This window comes from Budorcas taxicolor, chromosome 10 (assembly GCF_023091745.1).
Source record: "Budorcas taxicolor isolate Tak-1 chromosome 10, Takin1.1, whole genome shotgun sequence".
NCBI classification, from domain to species: Eukaryota; Metazoa; Chordata; class Mammalia; order Artiodactyla; family Bovidae; genus Budorcas; species Budorcas taxicolor.
The window spans coordinates 3,459,644-3,487,505 of NC_068919.1; the positions used below are offsets into that span (position 1 = coordinate 3,459,644).

A 27,862-nucleotide genomic window follows, 5' to 3' on the forward strand; every position below is an offset into this window, starting at 1 on the left:
TTGTTGTAATTTCAAATTACTCGTTAGAATTGTTTTTAAACGTCATGCTCACCACACAATTCATGCAGATCTACTCAGCTACCCCAAAGATTATATGAACTTAATAATTGTAAATGTGTTATTGAATTGCCAAAAATCATAATAGAATATAAAAATAAAATGCTGTCTCCAGCTTTTAGCCCTTCAAATTCTATTCTTGACCAAGACTACTGAGAAATGCACGTTCTCTGGGACTAAAAGCAACCCTCTCCTTTTTTTTTTTTTCTCCTGGATTTGTTTGCTTGCTATGCACAAAAAAATTTAAAATTGTTTAACTCATGTCCAAATCCTAAAATGAATTATTCACTCCATAGCATTGAAACACATACACTCTCTTAGGAGCAGGTACCTTGTAAGCAACTTTAGGGCAGCTGCCGAGTAGAATATCAAGAAACTGGATCCAGCTGAGAATTTCAATTACCTAATGAAGGTGATCCGCTTTCACTTTAATTTCTTGGTCAGTCTAACTCTTTATAACGTCCATCATAAAAATAATGCTTTAAAATTACAATTTAAAAAGTAAATATTCAACTGGCCAGTGTATTTCATTCCATTTTCTGGAAATGGGGATCTCAATTTACAAAGAAATACAAACGACAAACACGTAAGATGGAGCAGTAACAAAGAACCCTTGAAAGGTTCCCTTGCCGCTTTGTGATAGTGCAATATATCGCCTAAAAGGAAGACACATCACAGGAAATTTGTGAGACACAAAACATAATTTTTATTGGTTTATTAGCAAATAAATATTATATCTAACTCGAGCAAAACTCCAGTACTGTCCTCAAGCAACTATTATGCAGCCCGAGTTCTCATTATTAATAATTTCCCAGCCAGCGAAATTGACTGACGGTGTGAATCAGCCCGCGCCAGGCCCCTCTCCATCCGCTGCTGCAGTCAGGCACAGAAGAGGCTCGGTGTTTGCGCATCAGTGATCCGCCTTTGCTTTGTGTCTGTGCTGCAGGTGGGGAGGAGGAAGAGGAACAGAAGACGAGCTGGTGGTGGCTGGCGGTGGCTGAGCATCCCCCAAGACCCTCAAGCAAGCGTCCTCTCCAAAGCAGGAAAAGCCCACGGACCTACCCACTGGGGTGGCCAGAGGGCCTGAGCGCGTAACCCAGGACCCGGCGGCCGGGGGCGCCAGCCCCTCATGTTCCGCAGAAGGCGCAAATGTGAGCGGCGGTAGCTGGGAAAGCCCTCCACCCCCGCCAGGGGGACCCGGGAAGCCCAATCCAGCTCCTCGCGAGGACGGAGGGGATCCCCTCCTCCGGCCCCGCCCCCATCCTCCCCGGCCCAGGCGCCAAGGCGGTTAACCCTTGCTGCGCCGCAGCGCACTAGGGCGAGAGCACCGCGCAGCCTATTCCGACTACCAGGCGCCGAAGCCCAGCGGCCAGGGAAGATTAGGGCTCAAGGGCCGCTTGGATCTCGCCGCGGCCAACCTGGGGCTCAGGCGCCGGAGTTCTCACCAAGCCCTGCTGCACTGGCTCAGCTAGCCACCAAACCTTTTCTCTCCAAAGTGGGTGTCCCCACAGTTATTTGGCGGGTAGCTGGCAGCCCACTCTCAGCAGGACAATCAGGGAGACGTAAGCGTGGGGCGAAGGGGCTGTTGTTCCGCAGCTCTTAAGAGGCGTGCATGCCGGTGAAAGAGTGGCCCTGGGTTCCGCACCGTTCCCTCGCCTGATGCCCTGGCTGGGGTGGCCCAACGTGCTGCAGTGCCCGGGCAAGTGATCGAGACTGCACGTCCGGCAACAGTTAGGGGGGCAGTGGCGCGGGAAGGAGGGACGTCCCTACCTTTTCCCCCTCTCACTGCAAACCCGCTGCACTCCCCAGCCCTCTTGGGGCTCAAGGGTGGTCCCCTATCATCAGCAAGTGGAACCCTCGCCCTGCCCCTGTCCTAGCCTGAGCACCCTAGGGTTTTCATCCTGCAGATTCCCCCCTCCCCATCTCTCTCTCACACACACATGCTCCCCTAAACCTCGCGCCGCAAACTCAGTCTCGGTCCCCGCAGGTGATGTCATGCCCATTGTTTTGGTGCGCCCGACCAATCGGACTCGCCGCCTGGATTCTACCGGAGCCGGCATGGGCCCTTCCTCGCACCAGCAGCAGGAGTCTCCGCTCCCGACCATAACGCATTGCGCAGGGTGCACCACCGCCTGGTCTCCCTGCAGCTTTAACAGCCCTGACATGGAAACCCCATTGCAGTTCCAGCGCGGCTTCTTCTCGGAGCAGCCGCCGCCGCCGTCGCGCTCCTCGCACCTGCATTGCCAGCAGCAGCAGCAGAGCCAGGACAAGCCGTGCGCGCCCTTCGCTCCCCTCCCGCACCCTCACCACCACCCGCACCTCGCGCACCAGCAGCCGGGCAGCGGCGGCAGCAGCCCATGCCTCCGGTGCAACAGCTGCGCCTCCTCCGGTGCCCCGGGGGCGGGGGCGGGGGATAACCTGTCCCTGCTGCTCCGTACCTCCTCGCCCGGCGGCGGCGCCTTCCGGACCCGCACTTCCTCGCCGCTGTCGGGCTCGTCGTGCTGCTGCTGCTGCTCGTCGCGCCGGGGCAGCCAGCTCAATGTGAGCGAGCTGACGCCGTCCAGCCATGCCAGTGCGCTCCGGCAGCAGTACGCGCAACCGCCAGCGTCCGCCTCCCAGTACCACCAGTGCCACAGCCTGCAGCCCGCCGCCAGCCCCACGGGCAGCCTCGGCAGCCTGGGCTCTGGGCCCCCGCTCTCGCACTACCACCACCACCCGCACCCGGCGCACCACCAGCACCACCAGCCCCAGGCGCGCCGCGAGAGCAACCCCTTCACCGAAATAGCCATGAGCAGCTGTAGGTACAACGGGGGCGTCATGCGGCCGCTCAGCAACTTGAGCGCGTCCCGCCGGAACCTGCACGAGATGGACTCCGAGGCGCAGCCCCTACAGCCCCCGGTGTCTGTCGGAGGAGGTGGCGGCGCGTCCTCCCCGTCTGCTGCCGCGGCCGCCGCCGTTTCGTCCTCAGCCCCGGAGATCGTGGTATCCAAGCCGGAGCACAACAACTCCAATAACCTGGCGCTCTACGGAGCCGGCGGCGGCGGCAGCACTGGAGGAGGCGGTGGCGGCGGCGGCAGCGGGCATGGCAGCAGCAGTGGCACCAAGTCCAGCAAAAAGAAGAACCAGAACATCGGCTACAAGCTGGGCCACCGGCGCGCCCTGTTCGAGAAGCGCAAGCGGCTCAGCGACTATGCGCTCATCTTTGGCATGTTCGGCATCGTGGTTATGGTCATCGAGACCGAGCTGTCGTGGGGCGCCTACGACAAGGTAGGTGCTCGAGCCCTTTGCCCACCGTTCCCGGGCCGTAGAGCCGGACGCCTGGTGGTTGGGGTGGTCGCTGGCGGGACTCTCTGCCGGCGAGTCCCTGACGATCGGAGACGTCCGCCGCGAGGGCGAGTGCCACTGCGACTCGCACCCTTAACCCTAGTCTGGAGAGGAAGCTTTTCCGCGCGCAGCCAAAGTTCTGGGAGTGAATGCCCTGCCAGTTGGGTATTTTAAAGAAGTGATTTCAGGACTCCGTGGGGGAAAGCATGCTTTATTTCTCTCCTGAGGCTCACGATTTAGGAGGTCTCTTTCAAGCCCAAAGGCTTAAACTCAAAGATAACTTCCTCATGGATTTCATTTCGAGAGCCACAAGCTGCACTTGGGTCCGTGTAGTTGTGGCCCCGCTGCTGCTTGGCCTTCCCCGATCTCCTCACTTTCCGGACAGATCACAGGGCCAAAACAGGTGCCCCTACCTCCATCCTCCCCCTGGGAGCGCAGATCCAATTGCTGGGGATTGGCCGACCCCCACCCCCACCCCCGGGGCTCAAAAGTGCTTCTTTTAAAAAAAGGGCTTCTGTCTTTGTTGCAGGCGTCGCTGTATTCCTTAGCTCTGAAATGCCTTATCAGTCTCTCCACGATCATCCTGCTCGGTCTGATCATTGTGTACCACGCCAGGGAAATACAGGTAACTTACGCTCTGCTGTTTATGAATGACCCCAACCTGGGAAAGTGCAAGGCAGCAGATGCTTTTCCAAGCTCTCCTGTCCTTACCTGAGGTTACAGAAGACACATGCTGCGTTCTTCCCTTAGCACCTGACCTGTTCTTGCAAGAAGTTGAAAGCCAAACAGTGCAGCATGTAAACATGCAGTAGTTTCCAGGATGTATTTGTTAAACCCCAGATTCCCCACCTCTCTTCTTTAGGTAGGTCCACTTCTCCATGACTGTCATTGCATTTGCTTTCCTTAAGGCCAGTCAAGCACTAGCCTTAATCTGTAGGGTAGATGAGTATTCTCCTTTAATACACATTAACAAGATGGATGGGCCATTCTGTATCACCTTCCGTACTAACTGTAGCTTAAAAAAGAACAGAGTCCTGGGATACTCCTTGCTCATGTGTATTAATAAGGCAAGAGGAGAAGTCTAACCTTTCCTATATCTTACTCTAACATTAGAGAAAGAAGAAAGAATCTGTTGAGAATTTAGAATACCAATTCTGTATATCTGGTAGTTTGGGAGATTTTTAGGTACGTTTATTATTTAAAATGTCACTCAAGAGCAGAGGCCACTGCCCTTGTGAGTGGACTTCTTAGGAAAATGTTTGTCTAAATGCAGCCAGGAACTCTGTTGTTAGATATGACCAATAACTGGCAATTTCAGAATATTTGATCTAAAATTCGTGGGTCACCTTTTGGATTTTTACATTGCTGTAGCTTTCAGTCAAGAGCATATTAAAGTGAGTGAGTAAAATAACTAGAGTTTTCAAAAATTTAGGGCTACCGATAAGCAGTAGCAGAGAGCAGCAGAAAGCATGATGAGTGGGTGCTAGGAGGACAGGGCAGTCAGGCTCTGCACTGGCTAGCTGTGGGATCTGGCAAGATTGGGATTTTCCAGTTTATGACTTACACTAATATGTACTTTCTGGGTTTTTTGATTAGCTGTTATTTATTTGGCCAAACTATTAAACTCTTGAATTTAGGGTGCTTTCCTTTAGGAGTTGCCATTAAATTTAAATTACATTTAGTTAATTATAAGTTACATTAATTTTAAGTTAGTAATTCACAAAAACAGTAGAAGAAACCAATTTTAACTACTACCCAGGCAAAATAAAGGTACACTTGATCCCACACGAGGATGGAAAAATTACATAAGCATGCTTTCAAATTTGCAAAGACTTGAAAAGTGTGAAATTGAAGGGTTGAGAATAGAGAAGGAGAATTAGAAGGAGCAAGAATATCTAGAGGTAAGTAATAAGACTGCACTGGCAAAAGAAGGCAAGCACATTTGAACTCTAAAATTTGAATAATTTACACAGGTCCATCTTTAATTCAACACTAGTGATCACGGGCTTTTGAGATTCTTTGAATATTTTAAAGTAATACTAAAATGTAACTTAAACAGAAGAGTATCTTTTCATTTTGACTCTAAGGAAAATGCTTAAGGCTGGGGAACAAACTGGGTCTAATGGCCGTTTGACTTGGTTTACCAGATGAGCAACCTGTAATCAGAAGAGGTGACCTGCTTGCCAGATCCCACAGCTAGGCAGTGCAGAGCCTGACTGCCCTGTCCTCCCAGCACCCACCCATCATGCTTTCTGCTGCTCTCTGCTACTGCTTATCAGTAGCCCTGAAACATGACATGTCTGTCTGTGGTTCCTCTCTAAATCCAATAGTTTGACATTTGAATTGGGTTAAACTTAAAAGATTTTTCTAAAATCTTCGTAGGTATTTATGAAAGTCAAGTAACTTAATTTTTTTTTTTTTTAGACTAGTGCAGTTTTACTTAATCTATGCTGGAAGGAGACCTAGCTGTTCTTTTGTTTTTTGGGTTTTTTTAGTTAGATATCAGCTTTCATATTATTCCTGTTCCTTCTGAAAAACACACAGCTGAACAGACACTCATGGTGAAGAACATCTGATGGTATTAATATGAAGAACAAACTGTCTTCCTGAAAGCACTCATTTTTTAAGAATTATTGGGAAATTATTTTGAAATAACTTATAAGAGTTTGAGAGCTCCAAACACTGGCTGGATGTTAATTAGGTGTTATAAAAAATTTTTGATCATATTTGATAACACTGTTGAAACTTAAAGTAATACAAATTTAAAAAAACCCATATTTTTAAAGATCATTTTACACTTGAAAGAATTCTACTCCTGGCTAATTTTGAGGATAATTTCTGTTACACAAATGCATAGATATATTGATTAGAGTATGTATATAGCACAGGTGTTAAAAATGAAGACATGAATGCTGCACCTAAGAGTTATAAGCACAGTGACCGTTTTTACTGTTGCGGCAGCATAAACATCACAAAAAGTTAGATTTTTTAAAATTGGTGATGCATGGTTTCTACCAAACCAACCACACTTGAGATAATTTCCAATTAGATGCTCGGGTGATATCATTTAGTTGTTTTGGATGTAGCTATTACTGTTTAATCTTGAGAGATTTTTTTTCCTCCAGCTAAAGTTACCAATTTTATCTGAGCTGTATTTTTTTAAAAAATATAAAATGGAAAAGGACCAAATAAATATGGAGACCCTGAGCTAAAAATCAAGAACCACAAAAGTGTGTTCTATTTCAACCAGAGAGTAGAGTCAGTGATTGCTTCTGAAATACTTCACTCTGAAACACAGTGAAGTCAAGTGCACAGGCTAATGTATCCATGTGTGGAAAGTGATGAAGTGTGCCCTTTTTAACTTACTGATGTCATTGGTATAGATGTACTTCTTTCATAAGTTTTAAGCAAATAGGTACTTCTCAGTTTATTATTAAGAATTCCAAGTATATTGATTAGCTTTGAGTTAAAGAACTCACTGTAGGGGTCATGCCACCATTCAAAGCTTGTTCTTGGACATAGCGTTCAGTCTTACATGACACTTTGTCTTTTTGTTAGCACAGCAGTTTGTTGATTGGGTAGTGAGAGCTAGCTAGTATGGGTTTTTGGTACATGGTAGGATTTCTCACTGCATTCACAAAAAATCAGTGTTTTATAGCCAACGTTCTCTGTCTGGCTGTCCACTAGAACTTCTTTTGCAAAGCTTGGGTAGGCCCTGACATTTCCATGAAGAACCTTGGAAAGCAAGTCAGTGTGACCTTTTATAAAATGTTTATCCACAGTCTGTCAAAATTAGATGGTTCAGGTGAGTCATGGATGGAAGTGGTTGAATTAAAATAGTGTGATAGGGAGGCTTTGTAAGGACTTAGCTCAGTACATTTCAGCTTTGTTGTCATTTTTCAGTACCACAGACAGCTCAATGCACCAGGCTATAGCTTGCTCATTTTACTAATTATTTTACACCCCAGCCCGCAAACAAAAATGAAGTCATTCTTTGGGAGTGGGTGGGTCAGAATGCTTATATAAAATCTGGTTTAGTGGGGCACATTTTCATCCAAGTAGATGTTAGATTTTCTCAAATAGATATTTGGCTTTCCTATATTCAGCAGCAAAATTTAAAAATTATGAATTGATATGTAAAATAAATTTTAGCAAATGCCTTTTGTTGCAATCTTCTGACAAAAAGTACTACTATGGGGATTGTTTTATAAACTTTGGAAAGGTCACTTGATACTAAATAAGTAGCTTCCTCATCTCAAGTACAAGATCAAATAATAGGGAAAACAGAGGCATGATTTCCTGTGACTTTTCTTTTTCTTGCCCTTCTTCCATGGGTTTGGAATTATTTCTTTGATGGAATAAGAACAAAACAATGCTCAAATAACTCTTTAAGATCTTTAATATCAAATAAGTTGAATGTAGATTCCACTTTATCTTTTCAACTTTAGTGTAGTTGAGTTTCTCTTGTGAAAGGAATTTTAGTTGAAAGAACTATTTAGTATTTTTGAGACAGGCAAATACAAGAGTGGGAAGAAAGCATTTTGGACGATCTTTCTGGTTCTTATGAGATGTGGCAGAATGGAGTGTACTATACTTTAAAGTTGAAAACAGTTTTGTTTCCTTGATTTTGTTTTGGTAATATAGTTATATAATAAAGAGGACTAGAGGAAACACTGATTTTTCTTTGGTATCTTTTGCAATAGAGTAACTATGCATTCTTCTTCAAGTTAGCTTTACAGAGATGGATGCTATAGATCTAAAACTGGAAGGGCAACAATTAAAATTTCTTTATACTCGTGCATGTAGGCCACACAAAGGAGAAAGGAGTGACTGAGAACAGGAACTTTAACAACCTCTGATGGCTCCTGGACTGGTTGGGGAGGGATGGTTAAGTCCCCACTGAGTAGACTGTGGCTCCCCTGTGGAGGGGGTGAGGGAAGATGCTTGCTTTCGTATTCCTGCAGAGAGCAACTAGATGCTTCCAGACCATACAGAAAATACTGCATATAGTTGCTATTCTTATGAATAAAATAATAGTAAACAAATATACATAGTAAAAATAACTGGTACAGAAAAGCTTAAAATAAATATGACAGTCACATTCTCAGTCCTGTTTTTCATAAACGACCACTTTTAAATTTCTCATGCATTTCTCCAGAATTTTAAAAAATGAATATTTAACTGTGTTGAGAGACACGCACAGGGCTTCCTTTGGTGCTGCTGCTCCTAAGTCACGTCAGTCGTGTCTGACTCTGTGCGACCCCGTAGATGGAAGCCCAACAGGCTCCTCTGTCCCTGGGATTCTCCAGGCAAGAACACTGGAGTGTAAAGAACCCACCTGCCAATACAGGAGACTCGGGTTTGATCCCTGGGTCAGAAGGATCCCATGGAGAAGGAAATGGCAATCTACTCCAGTATTCTTGCATGGACAGAGGAGCCTGGCAGGCTACAAGTCCATGGGGTTGCCAAAGAGTTGGACACCACTTAGCAACTCAACACCAACAGAGACACACATGCTTTGCTTTCATTGCTGGTATATTTTGGTTTTCTTCATCAGCACGTGGAGGCCTGTCTCATCCTTTTTCCGCTGTTTATTACCCCATTGTATGGATGCACTGTGCCTTACTGACAGGCCCTTGGCGTTTCCTAGGCTTTTGCTATTATAAGCCATAGTAAAACATACATGCTTATTTTAATCTGCTAATTAGACAATGCACATATGATAAATATCCAGCAGACAGATTGTTGAATAGAAGGGAGTTTGTTTTGTAAATGGAAAGGTACTGCCCACCAATCCTTTAGAAAGATCTTCAGAGTTTTCATTCTCTGCTTCCCCACACATTATTTCCCCACAACATTGTTTACATCGAATGTTGTAAAAAGGAATTTTAAATAACTTTGGCTTTGCAAAGTTTACTGTTTTCTTGAAAAATATTTTCTGTGAAAAATTCCTTAAGGACAAAGCTCATGGTCTCATAGGGTTATTTGCAACATTTTGCAGTGTCTAGTGGTACATTATTGAATCTGCTGACAAACTGACCAATCCTTGGAAAGTTACCATCAGAAGCAAATATTTGCCAAATTTTGTTTTTTTTTAACTTAAACTTTGGAGATGAAAGAAGGTGAAAGAGTAGAAGGAATGGTCTTCAAGTTGTCCTTAGATCTCTCTCATATCTACAAGGTAGAGAAACATTAACTCTTTGTAAGACTGAAAGGCTGTGAGGTGGGTACCTTACTTATATTGCTTTGTGGTATGGTGGGCAGCTCCATGACCCCTGTCTATACTGCCATCAGCTTCTGCCTCAGTTGTAATGAGACTCTTGAGTCCCTTTGACTTCACGTATACCCAGTAGTAACGAAATCACTCAGGACTAATTTCCTCCACCTGCCTGTGTAAAGATCTCTGCATTATTAATGGGTGTGACACTAAATAAAGCAATCCTGCTGTGTTTACAGAGCAGCATCACAAATGAATGAAGACTGGAACTTTAGGTTTACCGCAAGTGGATTCGCTTGCTCTGCCAAGTCGTTTCTGGGCCATGTTTTTGCTCAGCTCGGTAAGAGGGCCACTGTGGGCTGTCATCATCCCAAACCACATCTGGCAGGGTGGACGGAGGAAGCTGGCACTGATTTAACCTCAGGGAGTTACTTTTGGTCAGGGTATAAAGTGGTTTCATGAAGCTGTTTTAGAGAGAATTTCTGCTCATTGGAAAATAATATGATGTTTGCTACTTGGGGAGTATGTTTTTAACCCTAAACTCCTTTAGAATTCTCTTTTTAGAACTGGAAAGACCTGAAATGTTATCTGGCCCAGGATCCCAGCTGGCATGCCATCTCAGATAGAAGTAGCCACCCCATTTCTGCCCAAAGCCCCTCACCATGGTGGTCAGTTTGTCTCTACAGGCTGGCCCGTTGCCAGACAGCTCTTACCTTTAGGAAGGTTTTCCTTATGTTGGGGTGAAGTCTTCCCATATTCAACATTTAATAGTTTTTGAGCTCTGCTAATACAATGAGGAATAAGACAATCAGGTTCCTTCTATCCTGGAACTGACATTCCATGCAGGCGGGCTAAGGAGAGAGACAAAACTTAAGGAAGAGCATCCTTAGAAGTTGTGATAAGTTGTGTCATAAAGTCCCCATAAAAGGGACTGTGGTAGAAAATCATTAGGGGCAGACGGCTGTCATCAGACAGGGTGATTATGGGAGTATTCTCCAAGGAAATGACTTTTAAACCAAGATATAAAGGAAAGGAAGTTATCAGTTACTGGCAGAGCCTGGAGGAAAAACCTTTTCAAAGGGATTTCTTGCACTTACCCAACTGAGAGCAAATCAGTGTAATCCCAGCAAGGGGACAGTGGTCCTGGGTGGTGTGAGGGTTGTTATACTGAAGGGTCCTGAGCCCATACTAAGACTTTGTGATACCTTCTTCAAAGTGCCTGAGACCATCATTGAAGCAAAGACGAGTCGCAATCCAGCTTACTGTTTAAGCAGACGTTTTGTTTGGTGGGGTGCGGCGGGGAAGCTCTGAGGAGATTGGTCTGGAGACCATTAGACTCTTGGCAACTCACATTGTAGAGATGATGCTCACTTGGCTTGGTTAACAGCTGTGGAAATGAGGGGAAGTGGCTGGTTTGAGACCCAAGTTGGAGGAAGGATGTACTTCTTAGTGACTGGCTATGGCAGGTGAGGGCAAGGGATGATGCAAAGATGATCCCCAGGGATCTGGTTGGAGCATCTGAGTGTGTGATGCTGAAGGCGGAGGACTCACACTGAAGGGTAGGATGTGGAGTCAGGGTTGCTTCTGATGGAAGTGCTTCTGATTATACAAGAGAATCTTAAATTCAGAGGAAAAGTATGGACTAGAAATTTAAGTTAGCAAGTAATCAGCATAGAGGCTATTTAAACCCATAGGGATAGATAAAATCACTGAGAGAAAATAGATGAGAGAAGAAGGTGGAGAGTGGATCAACCTCTGACATCTAGAGGTCGTGTGAAGGAGGAATTAAAGAAAAGGAATAAGAATGACTTGTCCTTGAGGTGGAGATGGGAAGGTTGGAAGGTGGGCACGGTGCTGTGTACTGAATGCTGTGAAGTCTGTTAATGTCGGGTAAAGAGGAGCCTTTTGGATTCGATGAGCTGAAGTCATCGCTGACCTTGATGGACAATTTCAGCAGAACAGTAGAAACAGACACCAGATTGCAGTTTCCAGTATAACAGGATAAGTCAATCCCCTGCAAAGAATTACAGAATGAGCATTTCAGCGTTGGTTAGGTCCTTTTAAATGCCTATTTAAACAGTAGCAGCTCCTTTGAATATTCCTGATCACACTTAGGATGCCCCTGATCCTATCCTTCTGGACTTTGACTCTGTTTTGTTGAATTCCCTCTTTGAATAAGAAGGTCAGAAAGGTACTCAGTACTTTCAGGTGACATCTGCCAGTGAACTTGTTACCTCTGTTTGTCAAAAATGCTTCATTGTACTGACTGTTATTTCCTCTAAAATGGTCTTTGCTTCACACAAACTGTTGCCAAGTACACTTGTAAAATTGTTACTGAATTGAATGTATGGCTTTACATTTATTGACTCTGTTAAATAGCATCTTGGTTTCAGATGAGTGTTTCAGCCTGTCAGAATTCTTGGAATTGTAATTGTGATGTTTATTTGACACACACTTTATTTAGGTATGGAAAATGCTGTGTATGGACTGGTTATGGTATTGGCAAAACTCAAATCAGTGCTAAATTCTGTTCCAGAAACATGGTCAGTATCAGTGGCTGTTACGCCGTTTGCCCACACTCACCTCTGTTCCTAGCTTCTCACTAGCCGAGACTTTGAACCTGAGAGCGCATTCGCAAGGCATGAGTGAACCACAGTCCGAGCTGAGAAGTAGGACCTTCTCTGCAGTTCACCATCTGCTCATCCATGGTATTTGGTTCAGCCTTTCATGTCACAACAACTCTGTGGGTCCTGACTATAGGGCAGCCGACGTTTCTCAACAAGAATGTCATGAGGACTGTCAGATTCTGTGCTGAAATCCATGTATTCTGTGCTCATGATCAGCCAATCTATTCATGATATCCAAGAAGGAAACAAGACTCATGGGCTTGTCATTTTAAGAGTGAAAATAGATTAGGCTTTATGAGAAAATGCCTTTTCTCTTAAAAATTTTTATTTTCTCTCCAGATGATAAAATTAATAAATATTTATGTTAGAAAATCTATAAAACATGGATAATGTGAAAAGAATGCTAGTTTAATCTCACTACCCAGAGACAAGTATTATGATAGAATGTGTTTATATGAAGTACATGGACCTGATATTTGCTATATATCAGTGTAAAGAAATTTAATGTTCTTTTCATGTAATTTTCTATTCATATGCCATTGACCATTCCAGTTTTTTTGCATCATATGGTATATTCAGTTTAATCCTTTCCCTTATTTTTGGACACTTAAGAAAAATTAGAAAGGAAAATTTTAAAGAACCTATTTAAAATATTTATATAATAAATACTTTGCAGATGAGTTTATATAAGGATGTCTAATGATTTCCTAAGGATAAATTTCCAAGGCAGTAATTACTTAAAGGATATTATTTAAGACAATTGAGAATTTGTCAAATTATCCTCCCAAAAGTTTATATCAGTTTGTTGATTCTGAAAGTACTTGCAAACCACTTCATTAAATAACTGATATAATTGTTTCTGGAGTGTCTGTGTTCACTTTACTGGTTCATATTTTGAGTACTGTCCTACTTTGTGAATCTAGAAATGTGCCTCCCTGGAGTCTCTTATAGCTTCTTATTTCTCCTTGATTTTGGTTTCTAAATCTTGGCTAACCAGGTTTGTCAAAGGGTAGTTGTGCTTGACAGTAAGAGTTTGTATAGAAACGATGCAAAAGCAGTATTGGAAGATAGCTTTGTCCACAGATGTTCCCAATCTTTGTTATTCTAGGAAGCTGTGAAAACCATAATTTCTGAAATTGTTCTCTGCAAACTTCCCTGCTGAGCAAAGCATCAGACTCTCCTTTGAGCTGTTTACTATGTTTTGCAGCATCGTCCTGTGGCTTTGTGCACTGACTACAGCCAGTCCGCCTGGGCTCGCACCCAGCTCTGCCGCTGATTAGCAGTGACCTTGGGCGTGCTCCGTGGCCTCTCTGCACTTCGCTGTCCTTGTCTGTGAAATGGGGACTGTCGAGTATTTCTCTCATCGAGTTGTTCTGAGAGTTGAGTGTGCCTGTGTGTGTAACTGTACATGTATATTTGTGTCACTTGGAGCGCTGCCTGCTGTGTGCTGAAGGCTGTTTAGGTGTCGCTGCTGGTTGCCGTTAGCTGCTTTGGGGTGTCGGGGCGGAAGGGGAGGCATTGGAGCATAGCCTCCATGGGCTTTGGGAAACAGTGGTGATATTTTTTCTTCTTTTACAAGTCTTACAGGAGGGAACAGGAAAAAAAAAAGGTGTGCATCCAAAACAGTGTTCAGTAGTTTATTAACACTTAAACTCGAATAGCTGTGTGTGTGTTCTTTTTTTAACAAAAGCTTTGCTCTCCATTAAGGACAGCCAATATTTTTTTAAACTGAGGTAGTTCAGATTCTCCCTGTGGGCAGGTTGGCCATCTGAGGAAGTTAAGTGTACATTACTGATCAGGTTTCAGATCAGTAAACTAGTGTTAGAGTACTATGATGTTAGGTTCACCATTTTTACAAAAATAGCTGTTTTGCCGGTAAACCTACCGTAGGTTTGGCTTCTCGCTGGAAGCAAGGTTCTTGTGAGCTACGTTAACTCCTTCAGGAACCCAGGTCACAGCTTCATGGCATCTCCATCTAATTAGGACCCTGATGACTTAGAGAGTTAAGTACAGCACCCTGAAAAGTAAGCAAAGGGCATAATTTGTAATGGAAAATTCTGATAGGAAATCCCTGCTGAAAGGATAAGAGGTAATAAGCAACCAAAGGCATATGTAGAAAGGACTGTAATTGACAGCATTTCTGTCTATATTCATTTGAAGGTTTATGATAGATTTAAATCTTTTTTCTGGATTAGGTTTATCTCTGTTAAATTTTGTCTAGCATGCCACCACCCTCAACCATCGTGCTTGGAGTACATTGGTTGGAAAGAATTGAGAAGAATTTTGTGTGTCAATATGACAAGCAATATCTCAAAATACTTGTTCAGTGATTGGGTTTACTTTTATCAGATGGCTTATATCTCCTCTTCTGTTTCATTTCCAGTGACCATTATTTGCGTCTGTATTATGCCTGTCTCTCTTTGTGAACAATGAGTTAGTAATGTGTGTAGTATAGTGTTGGGTGAGTTTTCTTCTTTGCTTTTTGAGTTTATGAAACACATGGGAATTTAGGCATTATATACCTTAAACTGAGCTGTGTCGAGGAATTGTAACAGCCCGTGTTTCACATCTGTGACTTGCCACGTGCTTGCTTGACTGTTTGAGCATTGTTACCTAGTTATGTATTTATCCATAATGGTTATCCAGAAGGTATTAAGATGAGGTTTTTACAAAATAATCTGACTGTTGAAATGTGGGTGTACAGCCCTTACTGGTTTTATCCACTGAGGTGGTCTTCTATCAGAAAATTTTGGTCTTCCAAGGAAATTGTATGTAATATTTATATATTGGTTTTGACTCTAACATACTGAGTTTGGGGAGGAGGCATTAAGCAGTGTAGTGTGGTTGTCATGGTCTTGAGTACTTTTCTGAGGACAGTGTCTGCTGTCAAGAAGGTTAAAAATACACAGTGCTAATCCTTAAACTGCTTAAAGTTTTGATGAGTGGTCAAGGGAAATTATATCCTAGTACTAGATTTATTTTTAAGGTCACAGATTACTTAAAATATTGAAAAACAATAATTGGGCTGAATATTTATTGAAATTGGATACATATAAAATGATACAAAAGTGATGGCTGTGAGATTTATAATAGTTACCTCATGTGTTTTCAAAGGTATATCTAGTGCTTCTAGTCATATACTCGAGCAAAGTTGTTGACTGAACACTTAATTTCATTTATTTGGATTTAACTATGAAATTTTAAGATGAAGGTCTTGGCTTCTAGGAACTTGCTTTAGGTCAGTTTTCACATTGGTAAATCCCCTCACATTTGGAAAAAGTTTTTTATATCAAAGAGCATGAATTGCTCTCTCTCCTTTGAAGCAAAAATAGCTTAAGATATGTTTATTTAGTTAAATGTGTGATTCATTTAAAGCTTCAGCTTACAGCTTAAACTTGTGGGTAATGTAAATTTTGATGTTATTGTTGAAAATTATTTTGAAAAGAATTTTACTTCTTTCCCACTAGTATCTTAGTCAAGCATCTTCACTCTTTGTTCTCATTTGTCTGTGTCAAAGAGGATACTTAATGAAAATGCATTGGGCAGACTCAAAAATTAAGCAATAGTGATATAAAGAGAAATCTCTAATTTGCTTGTGATGGGGGGAGGCAATAGTACCGTATTAAGGCTGAAAACTATTTTTCAAAATATCCTTAATTTGGAATTCATTAGCTCTTGTAGGTTTTTTAAAATATCATTTTTTTAAGCTTAATCTTCTGTATTCTTTTTTTTTTTTTCTTTCAGTGTATCTGCTTTACAGAATTGTTTTTTGTCCTTTTTGACAATGTACCTACTTTTCAGTTACTACGTTTGGGCCATGTTCTGCCTCCCGCATCAGAGTGTGTCCCTTGGGTGCTCCATACATTGGCGATGCAGACCCAGCCCCCTTGCTTCACGTTCACTGCCTCGCTTAGTCTGAGACTGTGTACATAGATTGCTTCTGTGGCAGCTATTCTGAAATGGTGAATCCATCAAGTGTGTCTTATTGCAGTTTTATACAACTGGCCACAGAGGGATGTGTGTTTAGGACTTTGTCCCTCACGCCCGTGTCAGAACATCTTGGGCAAAGACCACGGAGCACGTTCAGTGGCGAGCATTTTCTCTTCAGCGTTTGCCTAGAAACAAGAGGCCTTCTCTGCACTGTTGTACATGGGCATATGTCATCACAGTGAGATGACTGATGTGGTGGAGGATGGGATGAAGGCTCGTCTTCGAGATCTGAACTGTGGCGTATTGCCATAGGGGAACCAGATTCAACAGAGATGAACAGGATCAGCTCGGGTGGCTGGTGGGGAGGAGGTGACGAGCTCAGCTGCCCTGTACTGCGTCTTCTACCTGCACTCCCAGGCTGAAGATGAACTGCTGTTAATTGGCTTTCTTTTCCTTTCTTCTCTGTTGGTATGCTGATGACCTGTATAGTTATAATGGGATCAAAAAAACTGATGACTTTCTCCCTTTTTTCTTAAACACAGTGGGGAAAATGACAAAAATGCTACAAATCTGGTCCTGTTTACCCAGAAGATAAGAACAGGGGAATTTCCAAATCATCTCATTGACTTTGCTTTAAATTTGCCCGTTGAATCCTTCCTTTGAGGAGCAGCCCTGCGTACCCAGCAGTCTCTGAGGTCCCTGCTGGGTGTGTTTACATAAGCACCCCTCTCAGCTCCTCCAGCCCTGTTTGCACTGGGGAATATTCCGGGGGAACACATGCTGTGTTCTGAGATTTCCAGCCACATCGGGATTCCCTAGCTGACTCTGAACCTGCGGGCTGGGTTGAGAATCCGTGCCGCTCTCCGTACCCTTGGGTGCATCACTGTTGTTGGAGGGAGGAGACGGAGACATAGATAGAATATTTTCCAGTCATGGAAAATGCATACATCATATCGGACGCTTGTGCTTATGTTTATGCTGAGTGTTAAAGCTTTGTGTAGTGTAGACAAGCCAGTGCCTAGACATGACCCAGCTGTCTGGCAGGGCCAGGCACTGTCCAGCAGAGGCTGGGGGCAACAGAAGGCATGCCCTTCCCCCCAGAGGACAGTGGAGGTAAGGAGGGGCTGTGTCGGCCCCGTTTATCTGGACAGCCACGTGGGCCTCTGAGAAGCAGCCCCCGGGTGGTGGTCACTCCTGGCTTTGGGTCCGGACAGATTGGAGTCAGAACTCAGATTGGAGTCAGAACTCAGCCTCACCCTGGGTGACCATGAGAAGGCAGTCTGACCCCTGGCAGACTCATTTCTGTATTTGTAAAATGGAGATGAGAATTACTCCTATCTCACTAGACTGTTTTGATGATTCAGTGAGACAGTGTTCATGGAAAACCTAGTGTAGTATGACACATTCGGTAAATGTTAACCCTTTAGCTACTGCTCTTCCGTCATTGCTTTTATTAAGCAAATGTCATAGACTGAGCAGGGGAGCAGAACCTAGAGTCATGGAGGCTCTCAATGTAGGAAGGGGGTTAGATAATAATGGATGATATTTCAAGGAAGTTACGCAAGTTCTGATAAGAGGGTGATTGGGCAGAGAAGACAGGGGCAGGGGGTTGGCAAACTAGAGCCCGTGGGCCACATTTGGCCTCGTGGGTAAATCCAGCCTGCCTGTTTGTATAAAGAAAGTTGTATTGGCACACATTTGTTTGCATGCCATATACAGCTGCTTCTGCACTACAGCTTGCGCTACCAGCAGAGCTGAGTACAAGCAGACCATTTGGCTGCAAAGCCAAAAATATTTACTTTACAGAAGAAAGTTTGCTGACCGTTGAGTTAGCGCCCAGGCTGGTCAACAGAAGCAGAGAGAAACATACACAGGTGTGTTTCTCTCTGCCTCTGCCTCATAGCTTGCTTTACTCCTTGCTCCAGTTTTAGCCGTCTTTTAAAGAATTGTTTATTTGCAATTTTTGTTGGAATGTAGTTGCTTTAGTTGTGTTAGTTTCTACTGCACAGCAAAGCGAATCACCTATGCGTATTATACATCTGCTCCTTTCTGGATTTCCTTCGCTTTTAGGTCATCACAGAGCACTGGGTAGATTTTCCTGTGCTACACAGTAGGCTCTAATCAATGGTCTGTTTTATATATAATAGTGTATGTATGCCATTCTCAACCTCCCGATTCATCCCACCTCTCCCCTTCCCCCCTCGATGTCCACACAGTTTTTCTCTGTTTGTGTCTCTATTTCTGCTTTGCCAATAGGCCCATCAGCACCATTTTTTCTAGATTCCACATATATGGATTAATATGCAGTATTGTGTTTTTCTAACTCACTCCACTCAGTGTGATAGTGTCTAGATGAGCAGAGGTTCAGGTAGTGCAGCTCCTTCCTGGTCACGTTCTCAAGGACCTTAGTTCTGTTTCCCAAACTTTTCATAAAACATGTTTATATATGATATAGCAGTTATATATTATTTTATTTTTCATATTTTAATATTTACATACTTTTATTTTTATTGTGTTTATATTTTTCTTTAAATCAGCTCTCTTCTCTTAGCCTAATCTTAATAATATCTATGAAGTTACAATTGTAGTGTTATTGCATATGAGGCTTTCCTGGTCTCCCTGCCATGCAGGAAACACAGGCAATGTGGATTCGGTCCCTGGGTCGGGAAGATCCCCGGAAGAAGGAAACGGCAACCCACTCCAGTATTCTTGCCTGGAGAAGTTCATGGACAGAGGAGCCTGGTGGGCTACAGTCCATGTGGCTACAGACACAACTGAAGCAATTGAGCACACACACACACACACACACACACGCACGCATCATAATTACATATGTTCTCTAACATGCAGTGAATTAAAACTATAAATAAACAACACAGCCTAGAGTCATCTCAGAGGAACACATCAAGCTCCTTGTGGAAATCTCTGCTTTGGGCATCACTCTTGTTTTTAGCATGTGTGAATGTGGTCTCCCTGCTCCCAGCGTGACCTTTCTCCTCCCCTCTCTCACCCCTTTCAGATGGCGCATCTCTCCAGTGCTGCATGCGTGTCTGTCCCAAACATAGACCTGATCCTGTCGCAACAATTCTAAAATGTTCCCATGGCTCTCTGTTGCTGTCAGGATGACTTTCTTTAATGCAGAAACCCACAACAGAGTTCTCATGATCTGGCCCCCATCTGCCTATCAGCCCCACTCAGCCCTGTTCTTACCCCCTGTATATCCCGCCTCTCCTCCAGCAAGACTGAATCGCTTGTTCCTGAAAGATGTCACACTGTCCCATGCCTCTGTGCCTGCAGTGCCTTGCCCCTTTATTCGCCTGAATCCTGCTGGTGCATGAAAACTCAGCTGAGGGATCATCTCTGCCAAGGAAGCCTTCCCAGCCCAGCCCCCCACTCCCTCTGACTTCCCCCACCTTATTTTCCTGGCTACCCTCCAGTTTTATACAGTGACAAAGAATTGATGCTTTTGAACTGCAGTGTTGGAGAAGACTCTTGAGAGTCTCTTGGACTGCAAGGAGATCCAAACAATCCATCCTAAAGGAGATCAGTCCTGGGTGTTCATTGGAAGGACTGATGCTGAAACTGAAACTCCAATACTTTGGCCTCCTGATGCAAAGAACTGACTCTTTGGAAAAGACCCTGATGCTGGGAAAGATTGAGGGCAGGAGAAGGGGACGACAGAGGATGAGGTGGTTGGATGGCATCACCGACTTGATGGACATGGGTTTGGTGAGTCCACTCTTGGTGGACTCCAGGAGTTGGTGATAGACAGGGAGGCCTAGCGTGCTGCGGTTTATGGGGTCGCAAAGAGTCGGACACGACTGAGTGAACTGAACTGAACTGAACTGAAGAGCCCTGATGAGAAATGAAACTTGATTCAAACCAAGTTTTTCCAACTTCTTACCGATGATTTCCGACAACCTGTTAACTGAGCTTCAGTTTCTCATCTGTAAAATGGGGATAATAGAGCCTGTCTTCAGAGAAGGCAGTGGCACCCCACTCCAGTACTCTTGCCTGGAAAATCCCATGGACAGAGAAGCCTGGTGGGCTGCAGTCCGTGGAGTCGCAAAGAGTCGGACATGACTGAACGACTTCACTTTCGCTTTTCACTTTCATGCATTGGAGAAGGAAATGGCAACCCACTCCAGTGTTCTTGCCTGGAGAATCCCAAGGATGGCAGAGCCTGGTGGGCTGCCATCTATGGGCTCTCACAGCGTCGGACACAACTGAAGCAACTTAGCAGCAGCAGCAGCAGAGCCTATCTCATGAGATTACTCTGAGGATTTTACTGAGATTTTGTGCTTTGCCCAGTGCTGGACACACAGTAACCACACAAACTGCGACATTCTTATTATTTTTGTTGTGCTTCCCATCTTTAACCTTGACCTCTGTGATCCTCACTTTCTCCTGTGTCGTTGGGGATAAGGCATCACAGAGTCTGGGGAGGCAGTGAGGCTGGGAGAGAACATGAAGTGCCAGGCACAGCATGTGGCCTTGGGGATCCATTCACAGGTCTGTATTACAACGGCATCCATCAGGGTCTGACCCTGACTTTGTTGGCTCCCCAAGGCATGGGTCATGTCTGATTCTGCTTTCCAGGGCTGAGCAGCCCTGTGAACTGCAGAGGGTGTATCTAGCGATCATACATCTTGCAGTGATCTCTGTAATGGTAAGTGAGCCAGTCATCTCCTCTGTCCCTGTATCACCATCTGGGAAAGTGGGACAGCCATCACTTGACCATGTGTGTAAGATGACCTGTCCTAGAAGAGGTGGTGTGGCAGTGTAATACTAACAAAAGCTTCATTCACGTGCCTTATCTTAGCATCAGTTCTTTTTACTCTGTTGTAGAAAGAACCATCATTTCTATATCCCAAAAGAAATTTAGTTATTTGTAATTCACTTTGACTTTAAATCATTAAAACGAAGTATTAAAATGTGCAGAAGTGTAGTTAGATATCGTTGGTTGAGGTTTTAACAGTGCATTTGTTTCTATTCCTTATAACTCTATCAAAAGAGATGGATTTTGTACATTTGGCTGAAAGCCATGTGAAAATAAACGTGTCCAGATACAGCTGTGCTGTGATCAGGAAGCCCTGGTCCTTTTGGAGGGGCTTGTGAGCCATGGGGCTCTAAGAGGTGGCAGGCCAGCTCCCAGCACTTCTGTCTGATGGCACAGCCCTCCTCTTCGGGTCTCCCCTCCACCTCCTGCAAGATGTTTGTGGTGGCTCCCACTGTGCTTGTCCTTTTTTCATCTCGATCCTTAAAAGATACTCTCAGACTTCTTCAGTTCATCACAAACATCACCTTCTCTTCGAAGCCTGGCCTTAGTATTTCAGACAATTTTTTTCTTTTTTTGAGCACTGTTTGCATTGTTTTTCATTCTGTATAATCGAGTATTTATGCCTCCTCGAGTTGTTTTCTGTGGATATGCTTTACCTTTCCCTGGGAAGTTACACAGCTGTTTTGGCTTCCCTGGTGTCTCAGTGGTAAAGAATGCACCTGCCGTTGCAGGAGATGGGGGTTGGATTCCTGAGCTGAGAAGATCCCCTGGATAGAAAATGGGAACCCACAACTCACTCCAGGATTCTTCCCTGGGAAAGCCAAAGGACAGAGGAGCCTGGTGGGCCACAGTCCATGGGGTTACACGAGAGTGGGACACGACTTAAAAGCTAAAACAACACAACTGTTGGCCCCCAAGCTGCGTCATTGTGTGCTGCCATCAGAACGCTGATGGAGCTGAGCCAGAGGAGGGGCGAGGCAGGAGCTGGTTCAGCCCTGCTGCCCATGGTTTCTGTAGCTATCCTTTGGTTATGCAGATTTCTCTGTAATCTCATAGAGTAGGATCCTCTTCTTGGATCTGGAGACTTGTACTTGCACGAGAATGGCAGATTACCATCCTGTTGACAGATGAGCCATGAGGTCAGTATTCTCTCCTGTATATAACTTTGCCCACATTTGAATCATAGCTCACAAATAGGCTTCAAAAATGGTTGCCCAGTGGGAAGCAACTTAAAAGGTCATGACATACGTTTCCTTTTTGTTATCCTTTAGCAATAATCTGCAGCTCAAAACTTGCCTTCCATGACTGTTTAACATGCATTTTCCAACTTTTCAGTTAGTCCTAATAGGTGACCGTCTCTGGGATCTATACTATCTCCATGTCTGCTTCTATGATATACAATCATTTGGGAGCTTTAGCAGATTAAGTAAATTGTCTGTAGTGGATATTTGCCAGCTTGAACTCAAGTTATAATTGTCCCATGTATAGGTATCTACATACAATTATTGCTGCCTCTGGGAAAAACAGTAAATCTATCATCTTCTGTTTATTCACATGCCAGCATTTGTGTTCTCTATTTCCATATGGTTACAATCAGGAAACTGCTTTGAGGTGTTTGCCTCGATAGCTCTTCCTCTGTATGTTAGAGGGAAAAAAGAAAGTTGGCGGAGAAAAGCCACCTTGGGGAGAGTGTCTCTCCCTGACTCAAGAGTCAGTAGCGCCCTTGTCTCGGAGCAGCGACGCTCCCCTGGCCCTAAGGGATAGGTGGCATCTGCTCTCACAGTGCCCGTCATGTGTCTGTCCCTGGGGATCAGCCACTCCCGGGATTAGCAGCTCCTGTGTGAAACCCCTGCGAGTGAACCTGTTCACGTGCAGAACTTCTCTCTGAGCTGTTTGTGTTTAATATGTTCCCTGGCTTTAAAATGGTTGGAATAAACATTGCATGAATGTGTGAACCTTCTTGAGTGTAGCCATTGGGGTTCGTGGGAACAAATGAGTATCTCAGAAAAGAATTTTTCAAATTGCCCAGGTGGCAAGCTATAATAACCAATATGACCTTTAGTGAAAGAACCATTCAGCTGGGTTGGTGCAGTCACTGGAAGGGTGTTTGTTTTTTTAGGCCAGGTCTCCTGTTTCTGAATCTGAGCCTCAGGCTACAATGAGGTCTGTGTATGTTTTGACCCTGTATTTTCTTATTGCTCTTGCACTCATATGGTATTTGATGATTATATCAAAAATTAAATGTGATGACTAAGGTAATGATGAGATGAAAGTGATATTTCCTAAGGAATATGCAAAAAGATTGACTACTTGAAGATAAATGTGGTCTTAGATGGAAAGATGAGAGAGACAAAGGGGAGATACTAGAAGACTTAATAAGCACTGAATGCTTTGAGTGGATATGGGGTAGGAACAGAAGATCCCCTACACTGATGTAAAAATTGTTGAGCCATATAATAGAAGCCAGGATTTGTTAGCTACATGCTTAATGGCTATTCCTTGGAGAGGTGAAATAACTAATAGACGTCAGAATAATCAATGTGCCAGTTATGTACCTAGTGTGAGCAGGCACTGTGCTGAGTGTGTTTATAAATGTTGCGTCATTTTATCTAGATTGTAATTCTTATTCAGCTATGAGTAGCAAAGTTGAGAATGAAATTAAGATTCAGGACTTCAAAAGTTCTTTCCTCCTGCAAAATGACCCTTACTTTTAGCTGTGATTTTATCTGAAATATCTAAGTAAAATGCTACTTTCCATGTCAGCTATAATGATAAAATAGCATAACCATTTCTTGAAAATGGACAATGTTCAAGCCTTTGGCTCACTTTAATGTAGATGAGGGAGATTTTTCCTCTGAATTTTGCAATGTGCTTTTCACTTCACCACCGTTGATACGAGGAGACTGTGGAAGAGCAATCTTTATCCATAACTAATCGTTCTATAAAATATGTCATATTTTGTCTTTTTCATCTGTCTCCAGGGATTGTTCAGAAAGAACCACAGTGTTGGGATAGAAGCCAGTGTTCAACTAGCCATGAAAGTGAAGGAGAGGATGGGAAGGAACACTGATGACTGTAATAAAATCTAGATGCTATATGTGAGTCTGGGCTATATCCGTGCTCCTCTCTGGGATTCCCGTCTTAAGCCCCTAATTCAGGTCTTTGACATATTTCCCGAGCGTAGCCTCATGTTCATCCAAAACAAGTGACATCCATCTTGGGAAGGATTTCTTGGGAAGGAGATTTGCATTCTAGCTGCGTGTGGCCAATAGATTTCCTCTCACCATCAACTCCTATTGGTTTCTTGTCCCTGTAGCACAGCTTTGAGATGGATTCTGGAGGCCACTTTCACTGTCTTAGGAAGCTGATCTTCAAAAATGTGGAGTGCATTTAGTGTGGTGGAATGCTCTACCTCATAACATCCAAGGTGTGCAGACATGTTTCACCGTTTGCTGCTGTGGAAGTCAGGGTCTGAGACGTAATCGCTAGTCAGGCCTTTGGTCTTCTCCAGCCTGTGTGCCTGTGTTGGCTTCTTTCATTTCTGTCCTTCCTCTTCCTTTTTCTTTGCCTCTTTCCTTCCCATCTTTTAAAAAAATCCTCTCTCCCTTTCTCTGCAACATTGACCAAAAGTTAAACCGAAGTTAAAAATTAAAATGTTAATTTTTTTCTTGTATTGTTTCCAATTTGAAATGTACAAGTGCATATTCATCTTGTTGTGTATAACTGGTATCAACCATGGGAATCACCTTCAATGCAAACAGTGAATACTGTGCAAGGAAAGCCAGAATCCTCCTCGTGGCCTGTAAGTGTCTTTGTGATCTGATCTTTCCCACCGCTTCAGCTGCATTCATTAACAGTGCCTCCACCGCTACACACACACATCACTGGAACTATCCCAAACTGTTTGGAGAGCCAAAGCTGTGCTCTGCTTTCAGCTTCTTGTGCCTCTGTGTGTTATGTGCTGCACCTTTGGCCTGGAATATACTGCTTTTGTCCACCTGCCTCTGGACCTGGCCCAGGTTTCCCTCTGTGGCAAGCTCTTCCTGACCCCATCCCCTGACCTAGTTGCGTTTCCGTGTTAGCATGTGTCAGGATCTAGTGTGGTGTGCTACGATCATAAGCCACACTGATGAGGCCTGTGGGTAATATGTGTTTAGCCTTTTCTGCGTGTCAGGGAGCATGCTAACAGCCATATTTGGATTATCTTGCAGTCGTGTGATAAGTTAGTGAGCTAGGTGTTATTATTTTATTGAGAAAAGTGAAGTACCGGGAGTAAAGATCAATCGCAATGCTTGAGTGTGGTGGAGCTTTCTCAACAGAAGTGTAGTTGTTGGTTTACACTGATTGTTCTCCCCTGCATTGTGAGGACATTTCCTTGACATCAGGGGCTGTCGCAGATTTCTTTATCTCCACTGTGGCTCAGCTGGTAAAGAATCCAGTTGCAATGCGGGAGACCTGGGTTGGATCCCTGGGTTGGGAAGATCCCCTGGAGAAGGGAAGGGCTACCCAATACAGTATTCTGGCCTGGGAAATCCATGGGCTGTATAGACCATGGACTGTAGTATCTCCAGTAGTGGCTGGCATGTTGTACAGGCTCAGAATGATTGCTCCATTAAATGTGATTGAAGTCTCATTCGCAATGGACTTTCCAGTCTTTCAAGTCTGTGAATTTTGGAGTGTAGAAACATAGAATAAACTGGTTTTGTTTCAGTGGTTCCTCAGACTTTTGTATATTCCCTGCACATTTAAAAATCATGTGTCCTCGATTTCATTTATTGGCAGTAGCCCTAGTTTTGAATTTAATACGTTCAGAAGAGTTATGGAACCTTCAGATTCCTGCCATTTGAAGGATTGAGTGACATTGTTTTTTCTCTCATTCTTAATTTCTTTGTCTCTACTGTAAACACCTACTAAAGAGTATAAGAAGGTATGGCTGATACTGTTTATAAGGCAAAAAACCAGTCGGCTTAATTAACCTCTCAGATTGATTTTGACTGGAATTGGTTCCCCTCTCTATTTACCACCTCTGATTTATCCACAAGCTTGGTGGTTCTGCTTTTTGGTAGAGAACGTTCCGTAAGAAGTAGGTAGATTTTTACTTTGACCTTAATTTCTACAGCCTGCCTTTAGGATGCAGTGTTTTAGAAGGACTCCATGTCATTCCCAAGAGCATTAGAACAAAATGGACCAAAAAGAGATTCTAGAGAATACAAACTTCATTGTGGCCCCTCTGATTATCTCTTTATGGGAGCACCGAGCAAGTGTATTTGCTGGTTTGAATCCAAAGAATACGAACTTGTGATCTTTGTTAAACATCAACTGCTCCAGCCCTGCCTGTCTGGTTTTGCCACGTGGAGGTTCAGAGCTAGTCCCCATGATCAGACTTAATTATGGGCATGGCTAATTGTAACACATGTGCCAGTTATTGTCTACCTCGTTGTGTTTTCAAATCAGCAAAGTAACAGTTAACATAACGATACACAACCGTTGTGAACAAGTAAAGAAGAATGTTTTAAAGAGGAAGTTTTGGGCATTCAACACTAAGCTACAATTCAGCTCATTTTTCGCTTAACCTTGACTGTCATCAGACTGGGTTGACTGTGTTTCATAAAGCTCCATGCGAGCTAACTTAGAAGGCTGAACTTAGAAAAATAAAAATAAACAACTAAAAAAGATTCTTCCTTGTGGTTTGTACGCAGAACTGGGGCTCTTGTTTCATACGCTGCTGGAATGTTCCCAGTTGCCGAGACTCTGAGCAGCTAAGCTTAAAGAACCATGCTGGTGACTTTCTTCTTTCACAGCTTCTCCACTGGTTTCAGCTCCAGCAGAGCCTTTTTGTTGTACATGAGAAAGGAAAGAAGAAAGACCGCCCGGCCCAGTGCTGGGAGGGAGGCTCTGAGCCTGTATTGCAGAGGGGTTTCTTCCCAAAGGCACTCTAAGTTTTGTCTGTCAGCAGTGGAGATTTTATTTATCATAGGTGAAACAGAACATTACAGCCAGAATTGAAATATTCTTCATTTTTTTCCAAGTCTCATTTTATCCCTTCCTTCTGTAGTGATGAGGGCCGTTCAGAAATATGTGTGCACTTTTCCAGTCCGTGTTTTGATACGTGCACTAAATATACCTGTATTTATGAACGATCTATAGTATTTGGAATTCTTTACATTTCACAAAGATGCTATGATGTGTCTGTCATTTTACAACTTGATTTTTTTTTCACTCAACACTGTATTTTGAATGTCTCGTCTAGTTCAGTTACATTAATTATAGCAACTATGCTTTTTGTAACAATTTCTGACATTTACTTTGAGTTAACAATACTTTTTCATGACTTCTTTCTCCTTTCTTTCCGTATGTTGGGTGATGTGAGGATTTTTTAAATTTATTTTTTCTTTAATTTGTATCAAATATGTATATTTCACGGTATCTAAAGTTAATCAGAATTATTCTCCTTTGTTCATACTGAATAACAACCCCTGGAGGCCTTCATTTAATCCCATGCCTCCATCTGTGTTATTGATATCCAGTATTTATAGCTTGCTTTTCTAACCTCATCCAAATTTATCTTTATGATGATGCTGATAACTGTAATTATTTGCAGTTTTAAATTCAGGCTCACCAGCGTGCTTACCGGCTCCTTCCCTCTTCCAGCTCCTTTATTCTGGGTCCTCGTCCCTTCAGTCCGAGCTCATAGTATGCTCTTTAGCAGCCAGTCTGCTCTTCATCTTCACCATCTTTTTCACCTTTTTTCCCCTCAGAGAGATTTTACTTATGTATAGAGGTATACAGTTCAGTTCAGTTCAGTTCAGTCGCTCAGTCGTGTCCGACTCTTTGCGACCCCCTGAATCGCAGCACGCCAGGCCTCCCTGTCCATCACCATCTCCCGGAGTTCAGTCAGACTCACATGCTGACCCTTATTTTCTTTAG

General features: G+C 43.6%; 1 protein-coding gene across 1 annotated transcript in view; it reads left to right on the plus strand.

Annotated features, from left to right (window-relative positions):
* The first annotated feature begins 1,186 nt into the window (after positions 1-1,186).
* KCNN2 (potassium calcium-activated channel subfamily N member 2) overlaps positions 1,187-27,862 on the plus strand; it is a 167,775-nt gene continuing 141,099 nt past the window's right edge. Inside the window, exons 1-3 of the mRNA XM_052646854.1 lie at positions 1,187-1,208; positions 2,045-3,324; positions 3,911-4,006. Coding sequence (XP_052502814.1) covers positions 1,187-1,208; positions 2,045-3,324; positions 3,911-4,006 — 1,398 coding nt within the window. The remainder of the gene's footprint in view (positions 1,209-2,044; positions 3,325-3,910; positions 4,007-27,862) is intronic.